The 19730-nt window shown below is 46.1% G+C and overlaps 1 protein-coding gene across 7 annotated transcripts; it reads left to right on the top strand.

Annotated features, from left to right (window-relative positions):
• Positions 1-1594: 1594 nt before the first annotated feature.
• HNRNPC (heterogeneous nuclear ribonucleoprotein C) lies at positions 1595-18684 on the top strand. 7 transcript variants are annotated; one of them, XM_053359856.1, is made up of 8 exons: positions 1595-1814; positions 6861-6886; positions 11408-11682; positions 13917-14031; positions 14535-14582; positions 16009-16169; positions 17270-17371; positions 18053-18684. In XM_053359856.1, exons 3-8 carry the CDS (start codon positions 11442-11444, stop codon positions 18388-18390), a joined length of 1005 nt encoding a protein of 334 aa, XP_053215831.1. In that variant the 5' UTR covers positions 1595-1814; positions 6861-6886; positions 11408-11441; the 3' UTR covers positions 18391-18684. The 7 variants fall into 7 exon arrangements, with proteins under 7 accessions (XP_053215831.1, XP_053215832.1, XP_053215836.1 ...); XM_053359857.1 differs by having other exon boundaries at positions 1615-1702; XM_053359861.1 differs by lacking the exon at positions 1595-1814 and having other exon boundaries at positions 6349-6886; positions 13917-13992; positions 18053-18210; positions 18307-18684.
• Positions 18685-19730: the final 1046 nt, after the last annotated feature.

The following is a 19730-nucleotide window of genomic DNA, read 5'->3' as shown; positions in this document are numbered from 1 at the left end:
CTGTGTTTCCTAGCTATCTGTGCTGAGTCAGAAGCAAATCCGGTTTAGTAAAGTGGGCTTAATTCTAAGTAAGTGAGCTGTGATGCCAAACATTCTACTCATTTATTTAAAACTTTTTTAAAACTTCCAGAGTGGTTTATAAAGGTCAGCGATAAGGCAGTCCCTACCCTCAGGCTTGCAATCTAAAATGCACAATGCAAAATAAAAAGGGATCAGGAGGGAGGAGAAATTTAAAAAAGAAAACCCAGTTTCTTAAATTCAGGTAGGTAGCCATGTTGGTCTGACGCAGTCGAAATAAATTTAAAAATTGTCCAGTAGCACCTTAAAGACCAACTAAATTTGTTCTGTATATAAGCTTTTGTGTGCATACACACTTCAGATAAATTTCTTCAGATTCTTCAGTTTCTTCAAGTTAGTTTCAAGAGTACATGAGAAAAACCTGCTCCTGATGATTTCAGTGGAACGTATTTCCCAGTAAAATGTATAGCATAGCACAGCCTGGAACAGTTGCAGACCTATGTGCATTTGCCTGCAAGAAAATCGAATATAATTTAAGATTTTAAAATCCACCATAGGGAAGTACCTTATGGGAACCAAACTAAGTTCTCCAGAATTCTTTATAGGGCTAGAAGGTAAACAAAGCATAAAGGGGGAGGCAAAAACTTGGCTGCTTTTAGGCTGTGTACATACAGTATTGTACATTTAACATACATGCTTCTCCCTCCAAAAAAATTTTTTTGTAAAAAAAATAATAATTACGGGAACGATAGTTCCTCATCTCTGTGAAGGGCAAGCTACAGTTCCCAGGATTATTGGGACAAAATCATTTCCTTTAAATGTATAATGTGCAGGCAGCTACAATCTCAAGATAGAATGTGGGAGAAGGTGGACAATTAAAATGAGGCTGTACTAGGAGGTCTGTAAGGTAAAATAAAATAAAGGGACAGGTTTATGGGGCGGGATACTTTTCAAACATACCAATCAAAATTTGAGTCTAGGCACAAGACAAGCATTTATTGGCCGAGCAAAGCCGAAGTTACACCTCCTTTTTTAACGGGGCCCAATTGTGTTAGGGTTGCGCGCTGTCCAATGACTACTCGAGACTTTACTTACGTTATTCGCTCGTAGGCAATGGAGACTTACTTCCCCAAGGGAGCCGGATGTACGTAAAGCAACCTAATTTAGTTATTGAAACACCCTTTTAGGCACCATTGGTCGCTGCCTGTAAGACCTTGACCTATCACAAACCAAGAAGAGATGAGTGGCAGGGATGAACACCATTCAGAAAAGGAAACGGGAATAAATGGGTGGGGGAATAAATGAACAGCTGAAATCACTGCGAGGGAAAGTTGGACTGACAGCCCAGTTGTCAAATCACAAAGCGAACAACCGGGACACAGAGCGACACCCCTGCTAGCCTATCGCGTTTCGAGTCCCGCCTTTCACGTTGCAAATCTCTCCCTCTCCCTATTATTGCTTCGTCCTCACCTTCACAACCTCAGCGGGCGCTTATTGGTCCCCCATTTGATTGAGAGCGAATTATAGCCAGTGAACGACGTCCATATATAAAGTCCCTTTCCAATGACAGACGGTGTAGCATGAAAAGGGGCCGCGCCGCGCTACGTCCCGGCTGCGCGGCGCAGAGGCAGAGGGCGGCGGGGGCGCCATTTTGTGAAGAGTCCGGAGCGTGGATGAGGCGAAGGTATATGTGAAAGAAGAAGGAGGAAAATAAAAAGCTCTATAGATAAGGAAAACGACGCCGTTCCGGAGCTGGGCCTCCTGGTGAGTTCGTTGCCTGGATATTAACGCCTCAGGTGGCCAAGGAAGGAGCGGCGACGTTTCTTTCCTTTTCGCGCTTCGGCCGCGGGGGGGGGGAGTTAATGATGGTACCGCCCTTTCTCTCTTGTTTTCTTCCCCTGCCACTTTGGTATCTCCCTTCCCGGCCTTCGCAGGGAAATAGGAAGATCCGAGAGATTCTCCCCCCTCCCCCCCGCTTAGTCCAAATGGTACATTCCGAGCTAATTCATATGTGTTGCCTCTGGAAGAGACCATTGTACTTGGGCGGGGGAGGAGGAGGAAATAATCCTCATCCCCCCGCTTGAAAGAGTTAGGTGGCGGTGGGACAAAAAACAACCCACGTGAGGCTATTGGCTTTGGTCAGGAAGTGACATTTCTGCCCGCGTGTCCCTTTCCGTGCAGAAGGCATGGCGCCCGCACGCCCTCTCTCCTGGCCTAATCCGGATTAGTGGTCTAATGTAGGCTGCGCTCCTGGCCACGCTTTTCTGAGCTCAGCGGGGCTGCTTCATGAATAAACATGGCAGAAGAGTTGCGGGGGTGCGCCATATATATATATATATATATATATATATATATTATTATTATATCTTGTCTCTTAGCCCTCACAAGGCAGTGCACAACTGGAGGAGATCCAATTGAAATGCATTTGGGTTGTTTAATCATAATAATAATAATAATAATAGAGAATTCTGAGGAACCAACAAGTCTCAGGAATGAGTGACATAAAAACAACTGGGAAAAGTGTAGCAGGTTGCAACAAATCGAATTTTTGAGGCACGCTTGAAGGCTTTGTTAGCTCTGCAGGGAGGGAGTTTCAGAGCCATGGTACCACCACACTTGAGCCCACCAGCCTAATAGTTTAGGGAAGGGCAGTAAGGTCACAGGCTTAGTCCCTGGTGTCATAAAGTCAGGTTCCTGTAACCTTGGGAGAGGTGCTACCAGTAAGAATGGGAAGTACTGAGCAAGATGGGCACGCAATCTGATATTGTTAAAGGCGGTTTTCTGTGTTCCCCTTGTGGGCATGCAAGAAGAGCCTTTGTTGTTGTTTTTTTACAGACACTGAGGATCATAAGAGCTAAGGGTGGTCCTTTAGAGAAGCTTGCCACAAATATTGAGAGCTTTACAGGTTAGCATCAGCATATTGAATTGAGCTTGGAAGCTCTCTAGTGACAAGCGGAGTAAAGCTGTTCTTACATGCTCAGGTCCCCTGGTCCTCTGTAGCCTTTGTGCCATTCAGCCTGCAAGACCCTGCAAAAATTAGAAGTCATACAGACTGTTGCTTAACTACAGTATGCTAGCATCTTGCACGGGGGCTGCGTTCTGGGGATGGTGTGTATAAGAAAAAACATACATATCTGAACCACCTCCTTCAAACTGCCCTCATGTGACCATCCTTGCCAACCAAGCAAGGCAGAGAGCTTTTAAATTCTCCACCTTGCTTACCAGGCTCCGGGAGGCTCTTTTGAGATTTCGTTGCTGGGCCGTCCCAAGAGCCCCCCAGAACCTGATAAGCAAGCCCAGGAGATTGAAAGCTTTTTCGCACTGGGAAAAGACAACACAAAAGGCGCTATTAAACTCTGCCATGCATGCAATTAATTTGAACTTTTTTTGTTAAAAAAAAATAAAAGTTCCAGAGGGATCATGTTTGTCACATTGAGGAATAGAGTGAGAAGCAGGGTATGCATTCTTTAAATAAGTAATCAGTTGTTGCAAAAGCAGAGTGCCTTGTGGCACATCAATAGGCTGTGCAATCTTAAATAGATTTTCTTGGAAGTACATATTACTGAGCTTAATGTGGCTTGTTCCCAAGGAGGCATATATAGGATTGCAGCAAGATTGCTATATTATCTTGACTTTCTCACAGAACCAGGACTCAAGGGGGTTTACAGAAATTAAAACAACATGGATAAAACACAGAAGTTTAAAAGTTTTTTAACAGACATAGAATTAAAACAATATAAAAATAAATCTACATATTAAAATACAGATAGTAAAAGCAGCACAGAACTACTCAAAGCCCTTTCTTTAAAAACAGTTCTGAAAATGCTTTAGGAATAAAACAAGTCTCCACCTGCCAGCAGAAGGACAGTTAGGAAGGAACCAGTCTAGCTTCTCTAAGGAGTTCCAAAATTTGGGAACAGCCATCCAGAAGGCCTTCTCCTGCATTCCCACCAAATGTGCTTGTGAAGGTAGTGTAACCCAGAGAAGGGCCTGCCCCAAAGATCTCAGAACCCAGGAATGCTTCAATGGTCATTCAAATAACCTGGACCTGAGGTTCATTTTTAGATTTGTTCATCTTTAGAGCTGCCACCCCACTACTTGCTGCTTTTTCTGAAGGAAAAAAAATCATTAGTAGTTCCCTGGCCTGGTATAGATTGTTGTCAATTATTGCTCTAAATTTTGTATAATTTGGGGTGGCCTATTTATATTGGGTCTGTTTTGCATGCTTAGCAATATGCAAGCTTCTGAGTTACACAGAGGTCTTGATCTAACTAATGGGAGTCAAAAACACTTTTGTATATTGCCTTTGCCAGCTGCAATTGATTCAGTACAGCTGTGCTGCCTGTCTTGAATTTGGATTTGCGTTTTAAAAAGTTTTTCAATTGTTAAGAGAATTGGGTTCAGCTCATATAGACCCCAGCTTTGGGACAGGGTTAAGTAGGGTTAACTGCTCTGCTCCTGGGGAAGTTCACAAAAGCCTGATCTTGCATTTCACTTGGAATCCTTCAGAATCATGTGGCTGCTAATTGTGTTGTTAGTTTAGAAGTAATTTGTACAGCACTTATTATTGGTGAACATCATGTTGAAGAGCTACCATCCTGCTTTGAGGTAGGACATGGTGTTCCTGTGAAAGACAGATAGGCAGGATCAGGAGTGAGGGTCTGGCATTGATGTCTAGCCATAAGCTAGGTTTACAGTGATGGTTTATGGTATTCTTATTTATTACATATCTATACCACCTTTCATCCAAGGTTCACAGGGTCAGTTCACAATATAAAAACACAGAAATGTGTAACATAGTAACAAACAAAAACACTCCCCGCCCCCCTTTTTAGACAGTTTAATTAGCCAAACGTCTGAGAGAAGAGGGCTGTTTTCGTTTGGTGCCTAGAGATATGTAAATCACATAGGAGGGGAATGGGAACATAGTGAGGGCAGGATTCTTTCTGTATGGACAGCACCAGTGATTGCCCTTGTCCAGATGTGTAAATTGCAAAACAGTTATCCCTGGTGTGCCAAAACCCATTCATTGACTGGACAGGTCCTGGGTGCTCACTAGCTTGCAGCACATAGCTTTTTATTAGCACCTGTAGCACTGAACTAATAGCCAATTAACTTAAAATTCCATTCAATTAGTTTTATTAGTTTGCAGCAGGAACTGGGTGGGAGGGAGGCATGAGTCTCGTGATACCTTAAAGGCTATGAGCTTTTGGTGTCACTTTTTGAAAGCTGAAGCCTGCAAGTGTTCGTGCAAGATTGAACTAGCTGTTCTGTAAGGAGTTGCCACAGGATTTGCACAAGACCAGGAGTTTGAATCCAAGTCTTCCACGTGCTGGGTCATGCTTAGTAGAAGAATCTGAATACATTAGCCTTCTCTCTTAACATGCTTCCTTCCATTTGTTGAGAACTTGTACAAAGGGTGGAAAGGTAGAACGTCTGGGTTCTTCTGCCAGGGACCGTGCATTGTCCTCCCCCAGTAACATTGAGGAAACGTGGCTGGAAGTCTTTCCTCCTAGCACCACCACATATTCATCACCTGTCTCCAGAGTGTTAGTAGATCTGGTCCAAAAGAGCATTTCAGTTTGCTTGAAGCTGGCATCAAAATGTGTTTGGCATCAACAACCTTGTACCTGTTTTGCTTATCACTTTTGCCAAGTAATTCCAAGATGACCTGCCCTTCTCCCTTTGTTATTTCCCTGCCTGTGCTGACTGCATTAAACTTACCCTATATCCTTCCAGGGGTAACATAGCACAGTAGAGAAAAGGAGTGTTCTGCCTATGAATTTCTCTTCTGAGAGACCTGGGGATTATTTATTTAAAGTGTAAATCTGGGTGGTTTATCTGCAGTACTTTCCTGGCATTTAAATGCTGGGTGGGAAGGCAGATAAAACAGTTGGGCTAGAATTTAATTAATGGCTTATCAAAATTGGTACCCAGGACTAGGATGGCTTCCAGTTTTGAACATGATGCTAAAAACCAGTGGGTGGGTGCATGTATTACACTTCTGGGGAGTGATGCATAGAGCATTAGGCTGCAGTGCCCTCATGCTCTTAACGCTTATGAGGTTTGTAGAGGTTGCTTCTCCTTCAGTTGCATGCATCAGAATCTCTGCGAAGTCTTCCTCCTCCATCTTTGCTTCAGGGTATCTGTGTATGAGCTTCAATGTACTTCACCTCCTACCACAAGCTTCCTGGTGCCTTTTGACGTCAGCTGTGAGCTTGGGGTAGCCACGTGGGACTGGCATTCTCTGCGCTGGGGAGGGGGGAACTGGAAGATGTGGGCAACGTTTCTCGGGTACCCTGACTCATCCTGTCCCTTCTCCTTTCACAGGGCAGCAAGGCGAAAATCCCCAACCCTTCCTTCACTGGAGCTCAGCTTCGTGTTTTGTTTTTTTATTTAAAAAAAACCCACCCACCCCACCGCACGCACACCCCTCCCAATGTCTTAGAATGAGCCGTTTTTTTATCAAAACGGTGGCTTTGCGGCCCAGCGTTGGCCTTGCAGTGAAGCCAGAGCTGGATTGAAAGATGTTAATTTTGGGGAAAAAATCACTTTTTTTTTTCCTGCAGCAGCTGGGTTAGAGGAGGAATCTTTTAGCCTCGCATGAGCTCACCTCTCTCAGGCATTTTTAGAAATGGTGTTCAAAGGGCTTGGATTGTTTCCTGCCGGGAGCTCTCCCCTGCCTGGTTCTGCAGTAACCGTGGCTGGAACAAGAGGGTGAGAGGGGGGAAAAAGGACAGAAAATGAAAGAGAGAGAGAGGAAAAAAATCGTTACTGACTTTGACCTTTTTACACCTCCGGTTTTTCTAATCTGGGCTATTTTTATTTTTGTTTTTTTACAGCGAGATTTTTTTGATCTTCAGCTACAGTAAGTTATTCAATTTTTTTCCAATTTTTTCCTGCCTTTCCACTGATTTCCTTTTTATCGTTGTTGCTAGTTACTTATTGATATTATTGCTACTATGATGGTGGTGACTGTGACTATGATGATGTGTTGCTGATGGTGGTGATTAAAAAAAAAATGACTGCTGATTTTTAACCGGATGAAAATGGAGTTTTTCTGAGTGGTCCTAACTGACTCTGGGCTTTTAACCCCTTGGGGGGGAAAAACACAACAAGGTTTTTAAAACACATTTTTTTTAAAAAAGTGGATTGATCGCGTTTAACTCTTTTTTTCCCTCCCTCCCTGATTGCCTGGCTGCTAAGAACGGAACCCAATTTCTCTCCAGAACTTGTTTGAACATCTCAGGAAGTTCCTGCACTTTTTTATTTTTATTTTTTTTAATTTTTAATATTTCATTTCTGTGCAATTTTTCAACTGTTGCTGCAATGTGTCTGTGGTGCTGATCGCTCGCTAGCAGTGACAGCCTTCCCTTGGTCAGATCCCGCCCCCCCTCCTGTCTCGTACCCTTCAGTTCCCATCTTGATCTTTTCCTCCACACCGTCCCTCCCTTACAAACGCCGTCATGGACGCCCAGTCTGGATTGGCAGAGGCAGTTACCTGCGGAGCCTTGCATGGAGCAGACACAAACCCATCTTGGCTGATGGTAAGGGGCTGAGTTGGCTTACTTCCAGGCTTCAGCAGCCATCCCTCTTAAAGGCCTTGCTGAAAAAGAGTACACACCTGCACTTCAAGCAAAACTCTGTTAGTAGATGTGAGTGGACCTGTTCAGGTCTTCATTGCCTTCTGAACATGCAGCCACTTTAAGGGTTAGAAGTGGGGGAGAGGGGTTGTCTGGTTTTGGGGAGCAAAAGCAAGTTCAGCAACCAAGCTCAGTATATCTTGTTGCGCTGGGCTTTGTGGGTAGGGGGTGAACTGGCCAGTTTTGTGTGGTGGACTCTTTCCTTTTTTCATTTTTAAAAAGTGGCAACAAAACTACACTCCCAGAGTATAATTCTGTGTTAAACTTTGCAGTGCATGCGCACATACTTGGAATCTTTTGCCCGTTACTTGACCCTAATTAACAGATTGGAACAATCTTTTAACAGTTGAGTTATATATAAAAATACTAGAGTATGTCACAGTACCCAAGTTACCTTGATGCATTGCAGAGATTAAAAGAAGTCTCTGCCAGCAGACTTACGATAGACATGAGAAAGGCAACGGGCGGGAATGAAACAAGCAAGTTCAGGCAATAGCTTTGTGAAAAGTTACATCGTGAACATCTTTAAGGGTAGTGATGGTGGCTGATAAAGGCTCTGGTTAATAATGAAATAATAGCCAATCTTTAGGCCTTGGGTACATCACGGTCCTGGCAGCGACAAACAGAAGAAGTGCATGCAAGGTGCCAGCTAAAGTCATGGGACCTCTCTTCAGAACTAAGTTTTGTGGTCATAATATGGCTTTGCTGAGGCATGGTAACTCATGGACAGATGTGTAATCGACAGCCAGCATATTTTGGCTTGGTTTGTGAGTTAATTCCATTCATTGCTACCACCATGGCTTGCTCCCCATTGCTTTCCCTGAGAGCTGTAGAATGTGCAGAGAGCTTGTGGACCGGGCTTTTGAAGAAAGCAGCACCCCTCTGCATCTTCCAAAAAACATGTGGAAGAAAACCTAGTCATTCCTTTCCTCCTCCTTAGCTTGCTGCAATTTGCCAAAGCCTAACTTGCAATAGAGAGAGAGAGAACGTTTGTTTTTTTCTCCCAGTTGGGTTTTTGCCGAAGGCATCGGCAGAGAGGGACTCCTGGCATTTTCTGCAAAATTGCAGCTTGATGTATGAGAACCATCTATGGGAACGGATGGAAGTGACCCTTTTATCTGTGCAGGAAAGGGAATAAAGGAGGGCTAATACCCCCCCATCCCATGATAGATAGATAGAAATTTTAAAGAGACAACCGAAAAACACAGTTGATGCTTTCTGTGGAAACGCCTGGGAGCAAAACCACTTTTCTTCTGATTCGGGGTGGGGGGGGGAAGATGTCCCTGCCCCCCCCCGGGTGAGTTCAACTTCTGAAAGAAAGTGTCAGCATCTCCTTGCTGCCTGCATCATGAATTGAACTGGAAAGAAAAGAGATTGCCTCTTCATTCCTCCAGAAAAGAGAAAGATAGTGTCATTTCTTCCTTTATCCCTAAAGAGAGTATGTTGTTTTTGTTGTTATTTATTGCATTTATTTGTTGCTTTCTACAATAATGTCTCAGAGTGACTTATGATGATAAAAGCATACAGTATACAAAATTCACCAGAAAAATAAAATACTACACCTTGTTTCTTCCACTGAAGCATTGGGCAGGGTGGTGGTGGTGAAGAGGGGTACTTCCCTGCAAACAGGACTTGTGATGGAAGTGCAGGGATGGTCATCAGTTGGGGGTGAAGCACTCACGTACAGTGAGGAGGCAAGTGGATTTATCAAATCCTGCAGAGCTTAAAGCTGGGTCTCCCTGGAGCCTTGCAGAGAGGGCCTTCTGACCGCCCTTGACATTTGGCCATTAGAATTGCTTTTGGTAGAGGATGATTAACGAAACACTCATCCCACCTTGAGGTCGCACAGAAAGGTGATAGCGCCATAAATCTAATTTCTGTCCCTGTGCTTTGCTGCATGTTGTCAGTCCCATATACACCACCTGCTCTTAATCCTGTTTCGCTGGCCTTTGGCTGCAGTATATGCTGTGACCACACACACACATTTACCTTGTTTCTGATCACAAAAATCATGTGCTAGTCTTTTCCTCTGCCCATCTCAAACAAAACTGCTAGCTGGAACTGTTGAATCTTTTGAAAAGGTCTTGGGATTTTCCCCGCGACTCTACTCATTATCCAGAGGTTGCTCTCCATTCTCATCTTGTTCTTGCAATAGTCCTGTGAAGCAAGTATAGGGAGAGAGCGTTCATGAGCCTCTGGGAGTTTCATTGCTGGACAAAGAATCTGAACATGGACCTCCAGCAGTGAAACTTAACAATCAGTTCCCCACTCTGTTCACTTGATGGCTTAGGTCTGGGTCGTTGAGTATCACATGCAACAGAACTAAATGTGGCAAGGTGAGAGCAGGAAAATAAAAGGCTTTACCCTGTTGGATTTTTGTAAATAGCTTGGGGGGGGGAGAGAAGAGAGAACGTGTTGTGTGCATGTATGCGAGAGAGAGAAAAAATGCGGTGAGCAGCGTTGAATGTTCCTCCACGCTGAAACTTCTTTCCCAGGCTACTTTCAGATGTATTACAAGACCACTCTGAGTTTGTGCATAGACGAAGTTCCAACACTGATTTATTTTAGTTTCCACTGGTCGCTTTAAAAATATATTCTAAGTATAACTATGTTAACTAGGTGTGCACAAGAGACTTGTGTAGATGAGCAGGCTCCATGTTCTTGCTCCATGTAAGTGGTTGAAATGAGGCTGGGACTCGAACCAGAATCTCATTTTCATGTTTTATCAATCTAAAGATCACAGCAAGGTCCTGGTGCTTTTGTCATAAGCATTTATAAATGGAGGTCCAAAGTTAGATAGCATTCCACTCACTGATTTTGAAAGAAGTTTTCTTGAGAAAACTGTGTGTGAGAGTTGTCTCACTACTAGAAATTCTGCTAGCTGGGGACAGCTTTTTGTATCGGTTTCATCTGAACTGGAGCTGGGTTTTCTGTAGTTGTGTTCCTTAGAAAGCTGGTTAAAAGCAAAATTGAGGGCTGGGAGTAAAATTGATTCTACCCACAATATGCTTGTCCTTGAAACAAGGGTCCAGAGCAGGGGTCAGCAAAGTTTTTCAGCAGGGGGCCAGTCTACTGTCCCTCAGACCTTGTGGGGGACTGGACTATATTTTGAAGGGAAAAAATGAACAAATTTCTATGCCCCACAAATAACCCAGTGATGCATTTTAAATAAAAGCACACCTTTTACTCCTTTAAAATCATGCCAATTCCCGGACCCTCCACAGGCCAGATTTAGAAGGCGATTGGGCCGGATCTGGCCCCCAGGCCTTAGTTTGCCCCATGGTCTAGCTGTTGAGTTTCTCCTGAGACCAGGCTGACATGATAGATACCCACCCATCTTGGAATACCACTGCTAGCTTTAGACACAATATCATGCACAGCCAGGGCTTGACGTGGGCACAGGTGTCTCTTGTGGGAGAATATGGGTGGTTCTGTGGCAGGCTGGTGGCAAAGCCACCTCACTTCCTTTAGTGCCTTACGAAAAATGGTCTTTGCCTAGTGGCAATCTTTTTTTAAAAAAGGAAAATGCAGTTGCTTAGCAATACTTCTATGCCGTACTGCTTGCAGAATGGATCTGAGATTTTCCAGCATGCTTCGAGGATGATAGCTTCTCGTTCAAAGGGGGAAGCGCTTCCTGCCAGGCTGCGTGTGTGTGTATTCTGTTGGCTGTGTGTGTGTGCGCATGTGTCAAGACGCTGAAATCCCACGTGACTTCTTTCCCTTCTCTGACAATCTTCCTCCTCCAGCACCAAGCCTGTGTTTCTGCTGCATACTTGAGTCATGGCCAGCAACGTCACCAACAAGACAGACCCACGCTCCCTGAACTCCCGCGTGTTCATCGGCAATCTCAACACGCTAGTGGTCAAGAAGTCGGACGTGGAGGCCATCTTCTCCAAGTACGGCAAGATCGTGGGCTGCTCTGTGCACAAGGGCTTTGCCTTCGTGCAGTACGTGAACGAGCGCAACGCTCGTGCTGCCGTGGCAGGAGAAGATGGCAGGATGATCGCAGGCCAGGTCCTAGGTGAGCGCCTTGTGGTGGTTTTTAGCTTACCCCTTTTCTTAGGCCTGGCTGAAATCACTGACCAGTTCCTTTTCTGAGCGCCTCTCTTGCTTTCTTATTGCCTCATTTCACACTCAGACATAACACACCACTCTCTGCTAGCAGAGCCAAACAACTACATACGCAAACCAAGCACATACTTTCGGCGCTGTATCGGAGGCAGTCTAGATGTCAAAGTGGAGGTGGCAAGTCTATAAAGAGGAGAGCAAGGAAGTCAGAATTTACAGCTAGATATTGAGCTGTGCGGAAGTGCAGAGTGTTGTCCATGTTTATTTTATTGTATTTATTTTTATTCCACCTTTCAAGGTACAGTTTCGTCTAAGGCAGCTTGTAAGTAACATCAAAACATGGTAAACACACAGAGCAACATCAGAAAGGTGGGGTACAAGCCTGTCTTTCCTAATTTTCTATTGACGCCTTTTGAAGCCTTAATCAAGTACAGTGCTACTTCAGGTTACATATGCTTCAGGTTACAGACTCCGCTAACCCAGAAATAGTGCTTCAGGTTAAGAACTTTGCTTCAGGATAAGAACAGAAATCAGGCTTCGGCGGTGCGGCGGCAGCAGGAGACCCCATTAGCTAAAGTGTGCTTCAGTTTAAGAACAGTTTCAGGTTAAGAATGGACCTCCGGAATGAATTAAGTACTTAACCCGAGGTACCACTGTATACCCAAATTCTAATGATCCATTCCGCAGGATGGAGCAGGAGCAGGTTCCTGATTTCTATTTCTTTTTCTTCATCTTCCTTTCTTTCCCGAGATCCTTCCAGGGCTGTTGGTCATTTTGGGTTGGTGAGGGAAGAGAAAGGCAGCTTGGAGCCTTGATTGGCTTTTATGAAAATAATGAATGTTGATCACCAATGTAGAGCTAGCCTTTAGGTCAGGTTTTTCATTTCTTCCTCTGTATGTGTGGTGTTTGTGTATGTTTATGACATTCTTCCTGCTCCTCACAGAATTCAGGTGTGTGAAGCTAGGAGAGTGGATGTCCTTGGGCAAGTCAGTGGGGATTTGAATTAGGGTCCAGAGTGTCACAACCCAGCTCTTTCTTGTGGCTACCCTTGTCTCCTCCTTTGATGAGACTAGCTTATATGTATTTGGCAATGCTAGGATTGGTGCAGAGAGCCTGGCACCAATCCTCTTTTGATCTACTCTACCCCACTCCTCTCCAAAAAGCCTGAGCGGGAGCAGCCAAAGCATTTTTATTGCATTGCTCCTTCAAAGCAGTTCACTGGTTTGCCTAAGTATAGGGAAAGGAGACACAACTTGCGCGGCCAGCATCCTTGTAATATTGCAATTGGCTCATTGTTTCATTAGGCAAGACTCAAGACAAGAGTGTTTATGCAGCCCTGTTTGAAAGCCACAATTCCAAATTCCTCCAATCGAAAAGCCACATCCCTGATCTTCAGAGAAACCAGCAGCTTAGTCTTCTCTCCCCTACTGACCACAACCCTGTAAATAACAGTGCAAGTAGCTTAGTAGCCCATTCAAGCTGTTTAGTAGTCACATAATGGCATATTGGTGCGCTTCCATTTTAGACTAGCTTTCCTGCCTAGTCACTGGGACAAACTTTCACTCTGCACATGAGACTTCGGAGCAGCTATTTACAAGCTTGCTCAGCCTTGCTTGTCTTTCATTCCAGTGTTTTCTCTGCCAGACAACGTTTTCCTGCCACCCCTCCCCCAGGTGGTGTGGGGAAAAATTGTTTGTTTGGTGTAGCCCGTCCATCCTGCAGTGAACCCTCTTTGGAAGTGCTGCTTCATATATTAGTTCTGTCACTGCGTGGTATAGATTTACTGCAAGGGAAAGAGTTGCATTTTCCCACCCAGCAGTAAGAAATTGAGTGTCTGTGTTTGCAGCTGACAAGTGGATGAAGATCCTGGCCAACGTGAGATGTCTTATTCAGTATCATTTTTTTGCCAAACACAGTGCCTTTTTTTTGGTGTTCCTGCTTGAAGCTAATGGCTCATAGCTTGTCTTCTACCCTCCTGGCTCTCTTGCTACTGGGCATTATGTTGTCTGTACCTTTTAGCAGCATATCCTATGCCATCCCTTAGGGCAGTGTGCCCCATCCCAGAACAGAGAGAGCTCGGCAACACATTAGTGCCCAGATGTATGGCAGGCCTCGACTTGTTTCCAAGAGTTGTGAGATGCTGGCTTTCAAAATTGGCATGTCTCTCTCTGCGTGTCTCTGTTCCAGATATTAACCTGGCTGCCGAGCCGAAGTTGAACCGGGGCAAAGCTGGGGTGAAGAGATCGGCCACAGAGATGTACGGGTCAGTAGCCGCACCACCTTCTCCGTCCCCTCTAGTCAGGTCGGGACCCTTACGTTTTTTTCCCTTTATTTTAACATTTCTGTTCTTTTTATTTCTCTGGCTTTGTGCCCTGCAGTGAGCAATGTCTCCATAGGTCTTAATTGTCTAGCTGGTTGCAAGGAAATGAAGCTGAGTGTGGAGAGGCGTGTGTATATGTATGTGTGCATGCGTGCAAGCAACTTCATGTGAATGTGAGAGGCCATGTGGGAGAGTGGGTTTTTTTATACCTGCGGGTGGCAATTTGTTATCTTGGATCCCAGCACAAAGCTCAGGTGGCTTTGAAGTGTGGGTGACAGACAGAGGGATTGTTGGATAAACTCAGGGTTGCCTTTGCTCTTGCTCTGTGAATAACTGTGTTTAGCCTTGATATGCCAGACTGGGAATGGACTCCTGATAACAGGAAGCGAAAGAATCGCCTGTTCCTTTCAGCCCTCCTGAGCAGGATTCCTTTCCTTGATGGTCTCCCAGAGACCTGACCATGTTTCATGTGCTTTGTCTTTCAGGTCGTCTTTTGACCTGGACTATGACTTCCAGCGTGACTACTACGACAGGTAGGTTTACCTGAATGCTGTTTGCTGCATTGTACATGCTTCATTCCTTTTGGTAGAAAAGGAAGGCGCCAGTACACTGTTCTGTTGTGTCAGCATCAAATAGATCAGGCCTTTTAATTCCCTCCTTCCAAAACATTCCAGGTGTAGGTTCCTTTTTCTGGCATAGAGTATAACAACCTGAGAATGAATTTCCATTTTCACTCAAGGCATTTAGCCAGATCCTGGGTTCTTGTGGTGCTTGTCATATTTTTAAGAACCGTCTGCCTTTAAACGGTAAGGAAGACGAGGGGATGCGTAGTAGAAGCCATAGGGATAACTTTAATGGAGATGGCAGTGTTTGAGGGGAAAGTGAAGGCATTTTTTCCTTTGGCCAAAAGGAGTCTGGGGAGGAAGAAAGGGTTTTCGCAACGGGTTGTAGGTCAGTGGTAGAGTGCCAGGTTAGCAGCTAGAAGCTCCTCAAGTACCTCCCTGCTTCCCATGCGCAGGGCTGCAAAAGTCCCTTGTCAGCAGCCCTGAAGAGCCTCTCAGATGAGGCTGGATCATGGGTGCAAACGAAATACTGTCCCACCAACTTCCACTGGCCCCAACCCATCCTCTTTCAACCAAACCAGGGGTTGGCTCTTTCTGCTACCTCCCTCCCTCCTCCTTCTCCATCTCTTTGTTGTCATTATAGAACTCAGAAGGGAGGGGGATGAATTAGTTGGCCGTGCCTGTTGCTGGCTGTGGCTGCACCTGCCTTCTTCCTGCCAATCCCCTTGGGCACCAGCTGCCACTGAAGCTGCTGCCAGTCATGGTGTCCCAGTTCCAGGACTCTTGAGTTGGTAGGAAGCAGCTGCCAGATGGACGGGGTATAAATAATAAAATTATTATTTCTATGCCGCAAGGAGCTCTCTTAACCTTCTTGCCCAGAAGATCTGCCTGATCTTCTCGGGTTGGTGTGGGGAGGGAGCTTTCCTGGGACACGTACCCATGCACAGCCTGGGAGCCACCAGTGAGCCGTTGCCCCTTCCATACATCTCCGGTGCAATTTGTCTCCAAATGCCAAGAAGGGAGGAACCACAGCCATTGAGCTTGTGCATGAGCAAGAAGCAGATGGAAGGAAGATGTCACTTGGTTTTATTTTGGGGAGTAGAGGGATGCATGCAGAACAGAGGAGTCATCCTCATGCGACTTCACGGAACAGGATTCTGTGTATGAGGAAGGTCCCTTTGTGCTACAGGCCTTACAAGTGCTATGGAAGTAGAGCCTGCTCTCCTGAGCGAACTCTAAAGGGAGTGCTGTTGGTAAGATCCCGCGAGCAAAACGATGAGTTTTGAGAAGCCCAGGGCAGAGGATGCACACATGTGGTGTATAGCACGAAGAGGCAGTTTCAATAGGGAGTTGAGTGCTGGCTTCTGACGATGGCAGTTTTCTCTTGTGCCCCTAGGATGTACAGCTACCAAGCGCGGGTGCCGCCTCCGCCTCCCATTGCCCGGGCTGTGGTGCCATCCAAACGCCAGCGGGTTTCGGGCAACACCTCCCGCAGGGGCAAGAGCGGATTCAACTCGAAGAGTGGGCAGCGGGGGTCGTCTTCCAAGTCTGGAAAGTGTATGTGTTGAATTTTCTGGCTAGGCGCAGGTGATTTGAGTGGGGTGGGGGCCCTTTCTCTTGCGCAAGGACTTAAACTGGGATTCAGAAAAGTCACACAAAGTGCCACTGAGTAGTTAAATGTCGCGGTAGCCTTACATAAAATCCTTGGGGATTGGCTAGAACTGTTCTCTTGGCAAGGCAGAAGTTCCATTTGGAACTGGGGTGTGCAGAAGGTAGATCGGGATCTACTGGGTATTGTGCAACAGATTCTGCTTCCCACTTGGTTAACAATGGCAGCAACTGAAATGATTCTTGCCCCTGAATTAGGCCACTGAATTTAAGAAAGATAGGGGGTGATTTCGTGTGTGAAAAGGCCATAAGCTCAATTCAGTCCTGGTGGTACAAAACTGCCCAATTCCTAGGTTCAGGTGCACCCTCCTCTTGTAATTCTAATTATGTTTTTGTGCTTGGATTTTGCTGGAAGACTTCTAATTAGCAAAGTAGATCTGACATGTTTAAAGTCTTCCCTGATCTGAAACGGGCCCCTGCATGCTGTGGTGGGTGATGATGAAGCTGGCAGTGGGCAAGGGTTACCCTCTTGGCCCCCTTTTATCTCTCTTTGCCTAGCAAGACGCTGGGAGAGGGTGAGGTCACTCTTGCCAGAGGCCTGTCCTGGTCACATGCTGTGAGCTTGGGCTGAAGCTCATGTGTATCCCTAGGGCTGCAGGTTTCCAATTCCAATTCCTGGAGTAAATTGCTGACTTGCCCATAAAGAGAGTGAGAAAGTTTCACTACCCCAGACTGTTCTCTATCCTAGTTTCAGAGGGGCATCTGAAAACTCCTGGCAACAGTTGCACCTTCCTTTGCTGCTTTTCAGCACTATTTATTTCCCTTGAAATAAATAGGGTTGAGAAGAAGGAACAGTGGGTAAACCTCCTCTCCCTGGGATAAATGCATCGCTTAATCTCCAGATTTATATCTGTGTTAGCTGTCTTTCAGCATCTATTGTTGAGATGCTGAATATATTTGGAATAGGCATTGAGTGCCTATGTTCAAAAAAGCTAAGCCTTGGGTATCAGTGCTTCCGATAAACTGTGCTCATGTCCTTTTTATTTCAGTGAAAGGAGATGATCTGCAGACCATTAAGAAGGAGCTGACCCAGATTAAGCAGAAAGTGGATTCCCTGCTGGAAAGCCTGGAGAAGATAGAGAAAGATCAAAGTAAACAGTTGAATGAAAGGGTTGGGAGGTGGGTGGGAGGCGGGGGGAGGACCCTGGAAGCCCTTCATGGGCTTGGGTCTTTTGGGGGGCTGAAGGTTGTGGGAATTTGGCTTGAAGCATCTCTTCAGGTTTTATGCTTCCTCCCCAATAAAGAGAGCACCTTGTTTGGGAGGGACATGGGCTGTCTGGGGATGTGTAATCGTGGTTTTCTAGGTGGGCTTTGGTTTTGGGTTTCCAGGAGAGCAACCTTGTGATGCTCCTTCGCTGCTCTTCAATTTAACTGCTTTCCATAGCTAGGAGGGCAGCGCTCTAGCCCCTCCTCTATATTGTCGGTGGGGAGAACAGCCACCTTGCCAAAGCCCTTTGTGTACAGCCATAGTTCTCCACAGCAGCCTGGCAAATGAACCCATGGCAGTTGCTTGATCACAGATGTGTCGCGAGCTGCCGGCCCCTTCATGCCTTTGCATAGGTGGCCTGACTAGGAAGAACCAGCCTCCTTCCGGCTTATAAAAGCTCTTCTGCCTCTGGGATGGTTCCGGCTCGCCAGAGGCGTGTGGTTGGCTTGACGAGTCTTGATGTAGGAAAATTCCACGTGGGGCGGCAGCCCCGAGAGCTTAGGAGAGCAGGCGAGCGGTTCCGATACCCTGCTGGACCCCTCCTCTCTATATCCTCCCTTCCTAGAACTGAAGAATGACAAGTCTGAGGAGGAGCAAAGCAGCAGCTCAGCCAAGAAAGAAGAGAGCAATGTCAAGATGGAGTCTGAGACTGGGGCGGATGACTCCGCTGAGGAAGGGGACCTGCTGGACAATGACGACAATGAAGACCGGGGAGACGACCAGGTACGAAGCTGGAGGCGGCAGAGAGCCAGGAGTGAGGAGCGCGGCTCTCCCTGTTTGCTAACTCGGCCCCTCTGCCTGTCCCCTTCTCTCTCTCAGCTGGAGTCCATCGAGGGGGATGACAAGGAGCCCGAAGAAGGCGAAGACGACAGAGACAGCGCCAATGGCGAAGACGACTCCTAAGCGCCCAGCACACCTCTCCTCTCTCCTCCTCAACAAACACCGACGTTCTTCTGATATTGAGCCTCTCACCAGCCCCTTGTCGGCTGCCTCCTCACTGCCCTCTTCCCTCCCTCCTTCCCAGAGCCCCGTGTGTTCATGGCGTGTCTTCTGTTGCATTTGTCCTTTCTTTCTCCTCCCCCCGGCCAGACCCCCGAAATCTCTCCTAGTAGTTCAGTTAAATCCCCTGTAATTCTCCTCTTTTAATTTTGATACCTCTTTATTGACTTAACAATTAAAAAGGACGTATTGTTTTTAGATGGCTTGCCTCTTGTTTATTTGTGGGGAGGGAGCGCCTTCGGATGTGGGCTGTGCGAATGTGTGACGTTACAGTTCTTAGCTGCAAAGGCTGACCCTTCAGTACTCTGAGGCCAGATTCGAATCATGTCCCCTTTTAAGAAGGTGTTAAAGATACCCCTGCCCGTACGGGCCAGTCGTGTCCGACTCTGGGGTTGCGCGCCCATCTCGCTTAAGAGGCCGGGGGCCAGCGCTGTCCGGAGACACTTCCGGGTCACGTGGCCAGCGTGACGAAGCTGCTCTGGCGAGCCGGCACCAGCGCAGCACACGGAAACGCCGTTTACCTTCCCGTTATAAAGCGGTACCTATTTATCTACTTGCACTTAAAAGTGCTTTCGAACTGCTAGGTGGGCAGGAGCTGGGACCGAACGACGGGAGCTCACCCCGCCGCGGGGATTCGAACCGCCGACCATACGATCGGCAAGTCCTAGGCACTGAGGTTTTACCCATGCCTACCCATGGGTTAGAACGTGTGAGAACCACGCTTGATAGTTAAGATGCAAACGTGGTGGTTAGTAATGTTTTAAAAAAGCACTTGGCTGCAAGCGTTGCTGAGGCAATGACTTCTGTGTTCCTAACTGCAATGTGTGTTGTGCATTTGGCATGGTCTGGCCTCCTCAATCTCCCTTGTATACATGATGGCATAAGTGAACATCCCAGGATCTAAACACTGAGCCAAGGAAAATGATTTGTAGAGTAAGATATCCAACATGAATGTACAGAAAGCCACTCAATTAAAATGAATGTTTTGGGTGTTGCTGAACTTCCAGAGTTTGAAAGCAATGATATTGACACACGAGGATAGGGGAACACCAAACATTTAAATATAAGCAGCTGCATAAAACAGATCCAGCTGTTCCTCTAAATGCTTACAATAAGTCAATATCAAACAGTAATTGATGCCCCCAACCCTGTTTGTGGTTCTGCATTTCTCTGTGAACCACCCTGAGATCTACGGGTACTGAGTGGTATACAAATTTAATAAAATAATGCTAATAAAAGCCGTA

The sequence above is a fragment of the Podarcis raffonei genome, chromosome 13, assembly GCF_027172205.1.
Source record: "Podarcis raffonei isolate rPodRaf1 chromosome 13, rPodRaf1.pri, whole genome shotgun sequence".
Classification (NCBI taxonomy): domain Eukaryota; kingdom Metazoa; phylum Chordata; class Lepidosauria; order Squamata; family Lacertidae; genus Podarcis; species Podarcis raffonei.
This window is presented reverse-complemented; position numbering and strand designations above follow the sequence as displayed.

Bases quoted from the DNA above. Each gene is read 5' to 3' on its own strand.
- HNRNPC (XM_053359856.1), top strand. From the start codon at position 11,442: ATGGCCAGCAACGTCACCAACAAGACAGACCCACGCTCCCTGAACTCC. The intron at 11,683-13,916 runs GTGAGCGCCTTG...TCTCTGTTCCAG, and splicing joins GATCGCAGGCCAGGTCCTAG to ATATTAACCTGGCTGCCGAG. The intron at 14,583-16,008 runs GTAGGTTTACCT...TTGTGCCCCTAG, and splicing joins CAGCGTGACTACTACGACAG to GATGTACAGCTACCAAGCGC.